General features: G+C 36.4%; 1 protein-coding gene across 7 annotated transcripts in view; it reads left to right on the top strand.

The window, feature by feature from the left end:
- The window catches only part of CNKSR2 (connector enhancer of kinase suppressor of Ras 2), a 270,841-nt gene that overhangs the window by 69,134 nt on the left and 185,230 nt on the right, over positions 1-16,477 (top strand). For all 7 annotated transcript variants that reach the window (XM_087726468.1, XM_087726467.1, XM_014057257.2 and 4 more), the window contains exons 3-4: positions 193-395; positions 5,474-5,561. In XM_087726468.1, coding sequence (XP_087582594.1) covers positions 193-395; positions 5,474-5,561 — 291 coding nt within the window. The remainder of the gene's footprint in view (positions 1-192; positions 396-5,473; positions 5,562-16,477) is intronic.

Below are 16,477 nucleotides of genomic sequence, written 5' to 3' on the forward strand. Positions count from 1 at the left end.
AACTAAAAAGTACCATTTTACTATGGAAATATATAATAGTCATATTTTAAATTTATAGTTGATAGATTTTTAATTTCTACTTCTAACACAGAAGTAAAATTATGCAAGAAATAATAATTGATGCATTCATGGGCTAAGCATTAAAATGTTATTAATAAGAATAAACTTTTTGTGTCCTTTTTTAAAATGCAGAATTACGGATTAGAAACTGAGAACCTAAAAACACTTTCTCATAAACTAAATGCATCTGCCAAAAACCTTCAGAACTTTATCACAGGAAGAAGGAGGAGCGGTCATTATGATGGTAGGAGTAGCAGAAAATTACCAAATGATTTCCTTACCTCAGTGGTGGATTTGATTGGAGCAGCAAAAAGTCTCCTAGCATGGCTGGACAGGTAACAATTTCAGTTGTTCCAAGGATGACTACCTTATTGTTCTTATAAGTAAATGTATTTTAAGTTGTATTAAACTATTAATTACAAATCATCTGCTTTCTCTATTTGAAACATCAGTAAAATTTATAGAGATCACAGCATATAATTTAAGCTTAAATATAGAATAAACTTAGTTCTATATTGAAGATTTAGCACCAAAGCTAGTCCCATTTGGCAACTGCTTTTGAATGCTGCCTAGTGGCAGATTGATTACTGGTGGTAGAACCAAATTCTGCTTTATTAATGGGCTGCCATTCCTTTAGGTCAGGAGTGTCCAACTATGGCAACTTTAAGACTTGTGGACATCAACTTTCAGAATTCAGAATTTCAGACAGGTTGGGGAATTCTGGGAGTTGAAGTTCACAGGTCTTAAAGTTGCCAAGGTTAGACATCTCTGCTTAAAGCTAAGGATTCCAGCATCCTTTCTTGGTTGATGAAACAGTCCTTCACAGCTTCAACTTCAAGGCAGTTAGGGTAGATAGGGATGTGGAGTAGCAAATATAGTCAAGACCTTTTGACTTTCCTGTTAGAGTATTGTGCTATATATAACCAACATTTCTGTTGAAATAATAGTGTAACCTTACCCAACACTTTTGAAAATGAAAATGTTATACAGCATGAAATAACACCCAGTGGTATTTTCAAATAAGAACATTTTTATTCTATGTATTAAACATAGCTAATTAATTTAAGATCCACTTTCTTGCACTTTTTCAAGAGTCAAAACAATTTAGAACTTATCACAAATTTATAGTTGATAGTGATTGTAGAAAAAGTAACAAATTATTATGATCTTCTATATTACATGATACAAAGACAAAAATAAGTGTCATCAAGGTGAATTTGACATGATGCCATTTCAACATGCTTCTAAGAATAGCCAATAGTTTCTCCAGTGATTTTATAGGTAGTCCTTGCTTAACAGTGGCAATTGAACTCAGCATTTCCATAGCTGTGATGAAATCATAAAACTTAATATTGTGTGACTAAACTGCTTATTGATGGCATAACTGGCATTCCCTGGTTACCATTGTCAAGTAAGGATTGTGTGGGTCATTAAGCAAGGATCTCACATGATACAAATTTCAACTTGCCACTGGCTTCCTTCTAACTTTGCTTATCAGAAAAGGGAATAGAATAGAATAGAACAGAACAGAATAAAAGAGTTGGAAGGGACCTTGGAGGACTTCTAGTCCAACCCCCTTCCTAGACAGGAAACCCTACACCACTTCAGACAAATGGTTATCTAACATCTTAAAAACTTCCAGTGTTGGAGCATTCACAACCTCTGGAGGGAAGTTGTTATACTGATTAATTGTTCTGACTGTCAGGAAATTTCTCAGTTCTAAGTTGCTTCTCTTCTTGATTAGTTTCCACCCATTGCTTCTTGTTCTATCCTCAGGTGCTTTGGAGAATAGTTTGACTCCCTCTTCTTGGTGGCAACCCCTGAGATATTGGAACACTGCTATCATGTCAACCCTAGTCCTTCTTTTCATTAAACCAGACATACCCAGTTCTTGCAACCCTTCTTCATATGTTTTAGCCTCCAGTCCCCTAATCATCTTTGTTGTTCTTCTCTGCACTCTTTCTAGAGTCTCCATAGCTTTTTTACATCATGGCGACCAAAACTGAATGAAGTCTTTCCAAGTGTGGCCTTACCAAGGCATTATAAAGTGGTATTAACACTTCACATGATCTTCATTCAATCCGTCTGCTTATGCAGCCTAGAACTGTGTTGGCTTTTTTGGTTGCTGATGCACATTGCTGGCTCATATTTAAATGGTTGTCCAATAGGATTCCAAGATCCCGATCAGTTACTACTATTGAGCAAGGTACCACTTATACTGTACCTATGCATTTTGTTTTTCTTGCCTAAATGTAGAACCTTACTTTTTTCACCATTGAATTTCATTTTGTTAGATAGTGTTCAAGTTTGTCAAGATCCTTCTGTATCTTAAGCCTATCTTCTGGGGTGTTGGCTATTCCTGCCATCTTGGTGTCGTCTGAAAATTTGGTGAGTTCCCCATTTATCCCCTCATCCAAATTATTGATGAAGATGTAGAAGAGTACTGGGCCTAAAACAGAGGCTTGTGGTACTCCACTGCATTCTTCCCTCCATGTAGATGCAGTTCCATTGAGGACTACATGTTCAGTGCGGTTGGTCAGCCAGTTACAAATCCATCTGGTGGTGTTGTCTAACCCACATTTTTCTACTTACTCCAGTAGTAGCTTATGGTCTACTTTATCAAATGCATTACTGAAGTCCAAGTAAATTATATCAACAGCATTCCTCTGGTTCACTAATTTTGTTCCTTTATCAAAGAATGCAATAAGATTAGTCTGGCATGATCTGTTTTTGACAAACCCATGTTGGCTTTTGAAATACTAGAATCTTCCCTGGTATTGAGGTCAGGCTCATAGGTCTGTAGTTTTCTGGATCTATTTTTTCCCCTTTTTTGAAGATGGGAACCACATCAGCTCTTTTCCAGTCCTCTGGCAGTTTTCCGGTGCTCCAGGATCTCTGAAAGATATAGTTCAGTGGTTCTGAGATCTCATCTGCCAGTTCCTTCAGAACCCTGGGGTGTAATCCATCCGGTCCTGGTGATTTGAACTCGTCTAGGGTAGACAGGTGCTCAATTACCATTTCCCCCCCATTTTAACTTGTGCTCCTAATCTGTTTTTTGTGGTGCTGTTTTTGATAGGTTGGACTGTTTTTTCTCTTTGTGTAAAGACAGATGCAAAACATGAGTTAAACAGTTCTGCTTTCTCCCCATTGTTTGTCACCTTCTTGCATTTTCTCCCAGCAATGGACCAATTGTTTCCTTGACTTTTTCTTGTTTTTAACATATTGGAAGAAGTTTTTTTGTTATTTTTTACTTTTGTTGCAAGCTTTTCTTTATTGTGAGCCTTAGCTTTCCTCACTTCATCTTTACCGGCTCGGGCTATTTGCTGATATTCTGCCTTAGTTATGTGCCCCTCTTTCCACTTTTTATACTTATCCTTTTTGTCTTTCAATTTGTCAGAGTTCTTTATGCTGGTTTCTTTTGAGAGCTGTTATTTTTCTTCTTCATTGATATTGTGTTAGGGTGGGCTTTTATAATCTCACTTTTCAAAATTTCCCAAGCTTCTTGTGTTGTTTTCCCCTTGAGGATTCTCATCCATGGAATCCTTCCCAAGCTTTCTCTAATTTTATTGAAATTAGCTCTCTTAAAGTCCAAGACTCTAGTGTGACTTTGTTCTACTACTTGTGATTGCATAATGTTGAATTCCAATATCGCATGATCACTTACCCCTAAGGTTCCTGTACCTTCAACACCTTCTATTATTTCCTCTGTTAGTGAGAATTAAATCCAATATGGCTCATCCCCTTGTTCCCTTCTCTACTTTTGGGGAAACAAAGTTGTCTGCTAGGTTGTTAGGAACCTGTTGGATCTTCCACTTGGTGCAGTTTGTCTCCCAGTTGATATCAGGGTAGTTAAAATCCCACATTACTAATACATTGTGATCATGTGACTATGGAATACCCAGGACACTTTCTAGGGGTATGACCATGATCATGTGATTCTGTGGGGGTGCTACAATGAGACAGTAGAAAGTATCACTTTTTTTAGTGCTGTCAGAAGTTTGAATAGTTGCTGAACCAGGTTGTTAAATGTATTTTTGATTTGATCCATCTACCTACTACTACTTTTTATATTTAACCTACCCCAACAAATTTCTTCTAATTTCTTATTCATTGCTTCTAATCCATTATCTTTTTATATCACATGAGTATATATGTGTGTGAGCTTCTATTATATGATCAAAGGAGCAGCCAGCTTTTATTTAGTCTAGGAAAGTGATTGATTGGATCTTGCAGCACGTGCCCTGTTTTCAGATGCATCTCAATGCATCTGCCTGATTTCTCTCCAGCTTTTGTAACCATTATTGCCACTGAAAAGACCCTGGTCTTTGATATTCTAATGGAAATGTCCTTATCCCAGTGGAAATGGGAGGGTTTTGTAGCTTCAAAGACCCAGAGAACAATACCAGTGGATATGAAAGTTGCTGGTAGGGTTACTTAGTAGAGTTCAAAGGAAAGAGCTTCCCTCATGCTTTACAACTGGGGAAAGCATGAGAGAGGCCAACCCTATTGGCCTTGGAAACAATTCCAAAATCAAACACAGCAGAAGTGAATGGCAAATTGCTTCTGTGTGTTTTAAGAAAATCATAGACATGGAATGAAGAAAATACACAAAGAAAATTAATACAGTTTAAATATGCAACTGACAAAAAGTTATGAGTGCTTAATAAGACATACTAAAAAACAGAACATCCACTTCTCTGTGATTTAAGATGAACAGATATTTTAGAATATATGCACTTGGAGTATATGCGGTCCTAGCATTTCAGAGAATTAATATTGAAGATAGAGGAATGTCAAATAATTTTAGCAATATTTCATATTTATTATATAAATAATGCAATAACTAAAAAGGTAGTTTTGTATTCTGGATATTTCCATTTTAAATTTGAATTCTGCTATATAGGAGAATAGTGCTATAAAATAATTATTTTAAAAGATATTTTTTATTCTTAAACAAACTAAATTTATCCTAAATATTTTTATAAAAAGCAACCTAAAATATCTGATGCTAAATTATATTCCACGTGATCTGTCTTCTGCTATTTATTGCAGTGCAGTTTTAAGTTTAAAGAAAATCAATAGAAGAAATGAGAAAACAATAAGAATGTGTGATTTTTAAATTTTTTTTCTTTCTCCCTGCTAAAAATAGCTAATTCTTAGAGAACCAATCTAGTTATAGTAGTTAATGCATTTTTCATGATGGAAGCACAACATAGAGCTCCCTCATTAATCTTGGATGGTGCTACATTCTCCATTAGAGATAGGTGTGCTACCTGGGGATCTTTCTGGGATCACAGCTTAACGAACAGATGACAAGTTTTAATATTCAATATTATTAAAAAATGTTGTATAGTTAGCATTATAGCAGATCACTATTAACAAGATGTATATTTACCATATTTTATTTTTCCAGATCACCTTTTGCTGCTGTAACAGATTATTCTGTCACAAGAAACAATGTCATACAACTCTGCCTTGAATTAACAACAATTGTACAACAGGTGTGAAACTACATAATATTATATGTTACTATTTAAAAAGTATTCTAGGTAAAGATTTTGCACACATAATTTCCTTAGAGTTACAAATATTTCTATTTACCAATTTACTAAGCTATGTTGCAAATTCCTTATAATAATTTAAAGTAAATTTTATCACTGCATTTAGATATAAGGTTAATATCAAACAACTATCTCAAATGTGCAATAAAGCATTTTGAGCTCAAAATATTACAAATTTGAATTGTTTTACATACTCTTACTCTACTTTTTATTTTACTTGACACAAAATTGACAAAGCAAGAGTATTTTAATTTAGAAGAAGAGAAAAATAGTTTACACTAGGCTATGTCTCTTAATATTTAAGAAGGGAAGTAGTGTTTGTATGAAAAGCAGCAAGAAAAAGTATAATTTCAAGTTCTTCATGTCAGGCAGCATCCAGATTCTTTTATGAAACTAATTGCAAAGCCCATTTTAAACTCTACTTTTGCTGGATGGTGTTGGCAAAAAAAACCAAAGCATATATTCTTTGAGTTACTAGAAATGAGGGAATTCCCTTTTTATTTTTTTACTAACAAATCTATCCTTGGTGGACCAAATCCATCAATCCATTATATCCATCCCTATTTATGTTTCAGGCAGAGAAAATGGAGTCTATGTTTACAGAATCTGTATATATTTTTGAGAATCAGTACATCTCACAATCTGATTGACTTCCACATTGCTATAAGTATCATTTATAGCACTATTTGTCCTAATAGTATCTTTCTGGCAACATAAACTGTTTCATAGCTTAGATATAATGAATAAAGGGTACAGTCAAGACCAGGGATATCAAACTCAAGTTCATTGAGGGCCACATCAGCATTCTGGTTGCCCTTAAAGGGCCAGTTACATATAAAGTTCACAATAGCCAGGTGGGCGTGACTGGGTGTTTGCTGGGTAGGCATGGCCAGCGTGACATGGGTGGTAGGGATGGGGGGGTCTTTTAAAGGCCTGGAGGGACTAATATGGAGCCTGTGGAAAGTGAAAGGGTGCAAAGTGTTCTAACTTCAGCAGCCAGTGCACCTGTGCCCACGGGCCCCATTAGGTGCCTTGGAGTTGGAAGAAGCTCAGCAGCCCCATGAAAGGCCACTCTCAGGACCTGGCCCTGTGTCTCTTTTGCTTCCTGAAACTAATCTACCAAGTGGATTCTTGGAGTGGATTCTCAGCTGTTACTGTTTTTAAGAGTGGAAAAATGAAGTTAGATTTTGTGCTGGATTCCACTCTGAAATACAGCAGAGGGAAAGCTTGGCTCAAAGACACAAACCTAGGCGAACTTCAGCTCGATTCTCCCTGGCCAGTTGAAAATCCTAGCTCCCTTGGCCCCAAATCCTATCAGCTGCCATTGAGAGTTCTTGAAAATAAAAGCCCTTAAGATCAGTTCTTGTGATTCGATAGGAAGTTCTCCAGCTGGACAGACTTGGGAGATGTGGGCTCATAAGAGTCTCAAACGAACCCTGTCTGACAAACCATCTCCGAATATTCTTTTGAATCGGGAACCCCACTGGAGATGGGGGTGAAGAAGAGCAGCGTCTCATCAGACCCTCAGAGAACCAACAGATCTCTCATGGGTTAGAGATTTGCCTATGAATCAGAGTTGGGATGGCAGCCTTCATGGCTGACAAGATGCTGTCCTTTTTGTCAAAATAAATTTGGAACAGGCAGAGACCGGGAGAGATAAAAGACCTGGTAAGAGAATTTAACTAACCCACAACTATAAATTAAATCTGGAAAAGGCAAAGAAATTTTGAGAACATAAATAATACTGATGGTCAGATCAGGACTTTTTTTTTCCTAAAAGAAAAAGAACAAAGGAAGGCGGAGGACTGTAACACCCCCCCCGGAAGTTCTTTGTTTGTGCTTTCGAACAGAAGAACAGAAAGCAGAGCAGTTACAAACCCACATAATTATAACATTAAATTTGGTTTTGGATTTTAAACAGAGACCAATATTCTTACTTTGTTTGAATTCCTTCCAGCTAAAATAATCAAGAAAAAAGCAAGTTTTTCTTTTGAACCCACTCAATATAAACTCTTAGCTGGTCTCGAATATCAAATAGAAACGAAATATTTTGATCTCTGTTTATCTGATAACGGATAATCTAATCTTGACTGTGTGGGAAGTTTTAACTAACCAACTACCATAAATCAGAAGTTGCAAGAACAGGAGGCAAAAGAGACACATATCCAAATGTAGCTCTTTATAAGTTTGTTCTAATTGATATGTTTTAAACAGCTGTGGCTGAACGGAGATGGAAGATGACAGGGGGAAGAATTATTACAGAGATAAGAACTGGAAAATGCTAGGGTTTTTTTCTTTTTTCTTTTCTTCCCTCCTTCGTCTTTTTATTTTACTGCAAAAGATTTAAGATGGCCCCGGCTTCACTTCCAGTTCCACAGTAGCTAAAACTTAAGGTGGACCAGAGCCTCAAAATAAGACTTTGTATAACTAACTGCAATCTTGGAACTGGATATTAAGGAAGAACAAAAGACCAAGATGGCTCCCAACTTTCTCCCCTACAGCAGTGGAAGTGGACAAACTTAAGTTCTGGACCAGAACTCTGAAATAACTATATAGCTAATTCTAACTTTGGAACTGGATATCATGAAAAGCTGGGAATTTGAAGAACTACGTGATATTATAAAAAATATGCATAAATCATTAAAATCAAGTCTAAATAGAATTCTGAACCCAGAGAAGCAGATATCTAAAGAAGAATTCAAAGAAGAAGGGGGGCAACAGGGGCAAGATAATGAAGGAGTAGAAAGGGAGGGAAACAAAAGGCAGACAAAAGAGGTTGAGGCTGGTAGTGATATAAGGGAAATTGAAGGGGGAGGTTTTGCCCCAACAAAGAGAAATAAAAAACATCCTTTTGGTGATGACCTGGGGAAAGTTGGGGAGAGTGAATGTGCCGAAACAAAAGGAAGGGGGAGGGCAGGAGCATAGAAGTGGGACAAAAGACTTACTAGGAAAAAAAATCAGACAACCAGAAATTTTTATGTGGGAGAATATAAAACTAAGATAAGGGTTTTATTTCTAAATATGACAATAAAATGGAGTTGCTAATTGATTGAATGTAATAATAGAAAGATAATTAAGCAAAGGTTGAAATATATGGAATATGGATAAATATGATATTGATATTGATGTGGGGAAGTTGTGAAAAACATGACAATAAAATGGAGTTACTAACTGATTGAATATAACAATGGAAAGACAACTAAACAAAGCCCAAAATATATGGAATGTGGATAAATATGAAACTAACATGGGGAGGTTGTAAAGCAGAGGTTTGCCATTTACTTTTATACATGATAATTAAACTGAGTGGCAAATTGCCTGGAAACGACAACAGAAGGACAACAAAGTATGGGTTAAAATATATGAAACATGGATATACATAGAACTTTTAAGATGATGAAATAAAGCGAGATGTTTACCGTTTGTTATTCTATACAATAGATTAAGGGAATTGAAATGAATATTGAACAGTGAGGTTTCTACTCATAGAAAACTAAAGGTAATCTAATCCAAAACATGGAAAAATTGGAGAGGTAACATGAAATACACTTATAATGGGAAACTATTGAGACTTAAAGTCAGAATCACAAATTGGGGGCATGTAAGGATGTATAATTATATAAAGATAATGATGAGAATAGCTGGGAATTGTAACCAGGTCTACACCTCAACCAAAATTACAATGACTATATATGTATACTTTTTTGTTCTATTTTTCTTTTTTTTTTTAAAAAAAAAAGGAGGAGAATATGTGTTTAAAATTAAAGATGTATATTGAAAAGGAACTATAAATACCATCAATATAAAAGGGAGCTTGCTCAAAAGCTGAAATATACCAAGCAAATGAGATGAAGAGTGGGAAGTAAAGGAGAGAGGTAAGGAAAGGAGAGAGAGATAGGAGAGAGAGTAGGAGGGGGGAAGAGGAGGAGAGAAATGAGTGGAAAGGGGAGAGAGGAGTAGGAAAGAGGAAGGGGAAGTAGAGAAGGGAAGGAGGACAGAGAGAAGAAAGGAGGTAGGGAGGAGGATGAGAGAGGGAGAAGAAAGTGAACGCACAAATATAGTGTATGGAGAGCAGAAGATCCAATAACTGGGGTTTTTTTTCTTTTTCTTATGTGGAGTTGATGGTAAGATGAATTGATGTAAACATTTAATAATACAATACAATGTTGGCTATGTAATAGTATACATGTGATTATATGTTATGAAAATGAAAAATAAAAAACTTTACAAAAAAATCAGTTCTTGTGATGTAATCAGGGGGTTTCTCCACAATCGAGATCTTGTTGGTCTTTGACCTGTTTATTCAGAGGTTAGGACCCCTGAAATAAAAGACAGCTGCCCTAAAGATTTTTGCATTCCCTTCTTTCGGCCATCACCAATGTGACTTTGCTTAAGAAAGAATCGGTAGTTTTGGAAATGAAGCACTGGCCTTTGCTCCATGTACTTGAATACCAACCACCTTGCGACTCGGGAGCTTCCCATCTCTACCCAGTCTCCTCACGAAAGGGGTGGAGAAGTAGAACCTGAACAAGAAAAGTGTCATCAAATATTTATGAATGGTTAGTGATCATTGACCTTTATTAGTTCTATTCATTTTCTCTAGATTTCCATGGCTATTTCTTATGCACTTAGGTTTCATCCTTTCACCCCATTGTTTCAGCTCTGCTGGGGGAGAGGGGGCGGGGGCAGAGGGGAGCTGAACAAGGTGACGGCCAGCAAAATCTTTTACCTTGAAATGTTGGGGCTCCTTGAGAGCACGCTAGTGTGGCTGGGGGCGAGGCGAAGGCAAGGTGTGGTGAGGTGAGACCAACAAGCTTCAGCTGCTGCTGGGCACTGTCAGCCCCCTGTGCGCATGCCCAGGGAAAGCAACTGCCACGGCTGGGACGGGCCAAGGCGGTGGGGGCTGGCCCTTTGCTGTTTCCAGGGCGGCCCCATTGGGAATGTCTAACCACATCATGGGAAGGATCTGCCCGTGTGCCTTGAGTTTGACATGTCTGGTCAAGACCCTTCCAGGGTGGTTTTTAAAATATCTAATTTGCAGCTTCTACTTTGTTGCTGTTATTTGGCTTGCATATTGCTGCATTCTTGTACTTCAAGGAGGAAAATATGTTACCTTGGGAATCTTCACCTTTTTGTTAAAATTGTCACCTGATGGCATTATGTTTCCATTTTAACTTTGAATATGGACAGTATGTCCATTTTTTTACCTATTTTCTCTTATGTTTATTGTAAAAGAAATATAAGTTATTGCAATGTATTACTGTATTTATTTGGATTTAAAATATGTTAATGGATGCATGAGAGAAAAAGGAAACATGCTAAGGAAGACATTGGCACTGTAATAATGCTGGACAGTGTTCTTAAGCTACATATACTGTACAAACACACACACAAACTGTCTGCAGTTTTACTGTGAATCACGTTGAATTAAGATTGATATACTCAGCAGTGGTTTTTGCTTAAAAAATATTCCCTATTGTAAATATGTCTTTATGGCATTTATGTATTCCTTTGATATGAAAAGCAATAGGTAAAACCTTATATCATATTACAGTTTGCTTTTCATCTGATGGCAAAGCTTTTCCCTGACGTTAGATGTTTCTATAACACAGCAAAGACCACTAAAACTTCTGGTCTGTTATCTGCCAATGCAGCTTCCAGGGCTGAAAATATAAACTATTCATTTAATGTCACATACAATTAAGCAGAATGCTGTTTTTAATCTTAAATATAGTCTCTATATATATTAGTGATGGAAGGCAAGTTCTATACTTGTTGCTTTAACATTGTAATTAATGGCCAGAAATCAAAATGATATACTACTGTGCAATAGAGCATGTTTGTGAGAAATCATGAAGCCTCTAGATGTTTTTAAGAAGTCAATGTCTTTTTTGTCTAGAAACCCAATTGATTTCACTTGGAACAATTCATGGAAAATAAGCATTAATCCTTTTCATAAACTGTTTATATTGCTCTTGAGAGTGAAGTAATTCCTTACTCATTTGGGTCCATAGAATGAGTATATAACTCCCTATTGCCATTATTGTGAATATCTCATAGTCTGAATATTTGAAGGCAGAGTGTGAATTGCTCTTCAATAGTGCAGGTAGTGAAGTTTGCTCTCTGCTTACATACAAGTGCCTTGTTCTGTCAGCATTGGTTGGGAGTGTTCTCCATGGTTCCTTGGTTAGGCTTTTACTGTTTGATTGTTTGTTTGAGTTGAAATTTTATTGATTGGGGTATTTCTTACTGCTTGATTGTCAGTCTAATATTAATCCTGGTGTTAATCTCTGCTTCTCTGAGTGCTGATGGCTGGCAAGAAGATGTTTGATCTTTTTGTTTCCTTTTTAGCTTTTTGATTGTCTTTTGAATGATATGTAGATGATGTTTATATGTAATTTGTCTGAGTGCCAGGCTTCCAGGAATTTTCTACAATTTTTAAATTTTTGTTTGGCTAGGATGTTCACAATTCCTAGTTGAAACTGATGAAGTTTGCCCATGTGTCGTGTAATTAAGTCATTTTCATCATGTAAACATCATGAAAACAGCGCAACAAATGAATGGCTGCATGCTGAGTCAGAGGCAGCTGGCAACAGAGAGCAACAGATCCAGCTCAGGAGCTCAACTAAGCAGCCCAATGCTAGAAAAGAATCAACTGAAAGCAGCGAACCGGTAGCTGATCAGCGGACAAGAAGGGGTTGGAGGCAGCGAACTGTATTCAGTAATTGCCTAGACCCATACTCCAATCTGGGCAGCCTAACTTGAGGGGCAAACAGGAACCAAGGGCTCCGGGCCTAGCAAACTTGAGGCAGCTGACTACCACAATCCTCCCGTGCAAACTTCCATCCTTCCCCATTGACCTGCCCCAGGTAGAGGATTTGTGGAAGACTCAATCAATATTCCCTCCCCAGTGAGATCAACAGCCCCCTGCCTCTTGCTAGCCTGCTAGCCCTTCCCAGTGGTCTGTCTGGCAGAGGACAAAGGGCCTGGAGCAACACATCCAACAAAGTGAATGGGTGGCTGTGAGAAATTGATGGTGACTGGCTTTGTTGGGGTTTGTGGGAGGGGAGGAGGGAAAGAGAGAGAGAAACAGAGGGGGGAGAGAGAAAGAAGAGGGAAAGAGAGAGGGGGGGAAGAGAGGGGAGAAAGAGGGAGGGAGGGAAAGAGGGGGGGAAAGAGAGAAATGATATTACACAAGTTTTTCTTTTTTATTGTTGCTAAATGTAATATCTCAAAAGCAGAAAAAAATGAAGGGCCATAAAAGTGCATTTATCATGTTTTTCTTAGAACAATTAGCTGAACTCTGCCTTGTTTATCATTATTCTAGGTAGTAAAACATTATTCAGGTTAAATTGCCACGTTGGCACTTCACGATAAATAAGTGGGTTTTGGGTTGCAGTTTGGCACTCGGTCTCTAAAAGGTTCGCTGTCACTGGGCTAATCTAAAGAAAAGAATAATGGGTGACATAATAGCAGTATTTCAGTATTTGTGAGGCTGCCATAAAGAAGAGGGAGTCAAATTATTCTCCAAACTACCAGAGGGCGGGACAAGGAATAATGTTTGGAAACTAATCAAAGAGAAGCAATCTGGAATTAAGGAGAAACAACAAGGACAATTAACCAGTGGAACAGCTTGGCTCCAGAAATCATGGGCATTCCATCACTGGAGGTTTTTAAGAAGAGACTGGACAGTCACTTGTCTGAGATGGTATAGTTCTCCTGCTTGAGCAGGGGGGTAGACTAGAATATCTCCAAGGTCCCTTCCAGCTCCTAGTCTGTTCTGCTCTACTCTATTCTACTCTATTATATTTTTTGACTGCTCTTCATGGATATGCTCTGCTTGACTTCTGCCTATTTGTCTTACATAGCAGTCCTTATACTGTATGTTGTAGATTGCTCCAGGCAGGCAGGCAAACATGCAGTAAATATGAATAGATTAGTTCTGTTCTACTTAAGAAAAGAATCCCATCATTGTTTCTCATTTATGATGAAAAGCATGATGTGTGGGAGCAGTTCATCTTGAATGTGGGTGACACACAGTTGGCTTATTTTTTCTCTCTATAAATGCATTCACTTTATTCATGAAAACTTTTAGCAATTAATATTTATGTCTGTAGGGGAGAGATATGGGCAGAGACGGAGAGAGAGCAGAAAGATTTAAATTGTAAGCTAAAGTATTAAGAAGATTGAGTGGTATTAAGAACATTGAGTGGTTTTGACTGGAATATTTCAAAATTGCAAAAGCTATAACTATACATTTTAATGATGTTAGATTGCTCTGTTAGATTAATGAAGCATCTTGATACTTTTTAAAGAAGAGTTAAGGGGCTATTTTTTGTCAATCTGAAAAAAATACTAAGCTACATTGAAAGTTGGATGAATAGAAATCAACAAATTGTAGGGCCTTTAGTCCTATGTACTATTCCATTGAAATTCTTGGTATTAGTTCAATGTTTATGCAACTTAGAATTTAAGAAAATAATCATTGTAAATAGAACTTTGGCAGCTGGCTTAATTCCACAATTTCTATCAACAAGCATTAGGACAAAATGCTTCGTAATAATATAAGAATTTCCAGGACCCAAATTATTTCAGATTCAGAACAAATTTATTCTGAAAAGGCATTTAATAGAAAATGGGATTTCTCTCTTTCCCTTTCCTTGTGATTTCTTCACTTTTTAGATTATTTTGTATTTGAATTATTTAGAAAATATATGTATACACTCATGAATATTTTTTGTTCTTGCTTTAGAATAAGCTTTAATGGGTTTAATCAGATTTCACTAGAAAATTAAGGATACTTTGGTTATTTAAATTTCAGGGAATCATATAGTAATTATAAATGATCATTGAATTTTGATTATTTTCAGATATTCGTAACAGTTTAATTTACAACATCTCATGGTAAATGTTATATTAACAATATTTTAAAGACCTAAATAGTGAAATGTGAGATAATGTTGTTATTACATGTTGCATATTCAATGATATGTAAATTAATTTATAAGAACATTCATAATTGAAAATATTCAATGATTAAATTATTAAAGCAAACTGCTTGACTTCCACAAATATAAATTTACATTTATGTTTATTGGCATGACTATATCCTTCACTATTTATTTTATCATTTGTAGGACAGAGTGAATAGTTTTGTGAAGCCCAGAAAGCATTTGATAACGTGAACTGGCAATTTATGCTAGCACAACTAAAAGAGATGGACTTTGGAGAGAGATTTATTAACATGATTAAGGCGATATATTATAAAAAAATACAAAGGTGATGGTAAATGGAGCTATGACTGAGAAGGTTAGCATTAAGGCAGTGGTAGGTTTCAATTCCTTCTCTTTGAGACATGGTTTGCAAAGTCCCAGTTTTGCAAGGCACTTGTCAAAGAGAAGGAAGTTTGGGCGGGCCTCTTCCAACAGGTGAGTCCTGCTCTGGCAAAGGAAGTGAGTGGGCAAGCAAGGTGCAGACAGCCCGGGTGAGAGAGAAAGTGGCGAGCAGGTGGAGGGAGCAAGCGGGGGGGGGGGCTCAGAGGACCTGGTACGCAAACACGCTGGGTTTCTGGCACCAGTACGTCCATATCCCCTGAAACCCACCTTTGCATTAAGGAGACAATGATTTCCACTATTATTCATATTGACATTGGAAGTATTAAATAGAACATTAGACAAGATATAGAGATAAAAGGCATGGAAATAAAAAAGGAAAAGTATAAACTATAGGCATTTGCAAATGATTTAGTTTTTATTTTGGAAGATCCACAAGAAACAGGGTGTAAATTAATTTTTTTAAAAAATAGAAGAATATGGAAAAGTGGCAGGTAAAGAGAACACTAAGAAAATTTAGTAAAAAAAATCTTACAAATAAGCAGAAAAAAGAGTTAATGAAGAGAATAGATATCCAGGTTACAAAGAAAATAAAATACTTAGGAATTCAGCTGACAGCAAGATGTGTATCGATAAAGGAAGATAATTATCACAAATTGTTGAAACAAATTCAAATAGATCTGGAAAAATGGAAAAATCTGCAATTATCGTTGATAGGAAGAATAGCTACAATCAAAATGAACATATTGCCAAGATTATTGTACTTATTTCAAACAATCCTGATAAAATTGGAAAAAAATATTTTGAGGAACTTAACAAAATAATGCATACATATATTTGGCAAGTGAAAAAAGCAAGAATTAGCTTTAAATTGTTGCAAGATTCAAGAAGTAGAGGAGGTTTTGAGTTACCAAATTGTATTACCAGGCCACTGTATTAACATAGATGAAAGAATGGATTGTAATGAGGCATACAATATTATTGATTTGGAAGGACATGATCTGGGTTGGCATGCATTTTTGGGGAAAGGGAAAATAAGATACATGATTACTTTCAAAGTCATTACATAAGAAATGCATTAATATTAGTGTCGGAGAAAATTAAAGAGCAACATTATTTGAGGATACCAGTTTGGCTTTCAACAATGGAAGCAATGATTCATCCAAATGTTATTAACATGGTAAATGTTGTTAGATATAAAGGTATCTTGAAAGAAAAGGGGGAACTCAATACTAAACAAGAATTCAGTGATCAAGAGATCGTTATGGCATGGTATTCAAAAGTGCAGATACATTCTAGATATGAGAAAGATGCTAAATTATATGGTTTTTATAAAGAATTAACAGAATTAGTTAAGACACTAATAAGAACAGAAGAAAGATTGATAAAGAAATTGTATAGCTACCTACTGGGCATAAAACTGGAAGATGAACAAGTAAAGGAGACAATGATAGCATGGGCAAAAAAATTGGTCACATAATAGAACTAGACAAATGGCAGAAACTGTGGGATAGGAATTACAAA

The sequence above is a fragment of the Thamnophis sirtalis genome, unplaced genomic scaffold (assembly GCF_051295495.1).
Source record: "Thamnophis sirtalis isolate CommonGarterSnake01/CBP01778 unplaced genomic scaffold, rThaSir2_p1.2 scaffold_12, whole genome shotgun sequence".
Lineage (NCBI taxonomy): Eukaryota > Metazoa > Chordata > Lepidosauria > Squamata > Natricidae > Thamnophis > Thamnophis sirtalis.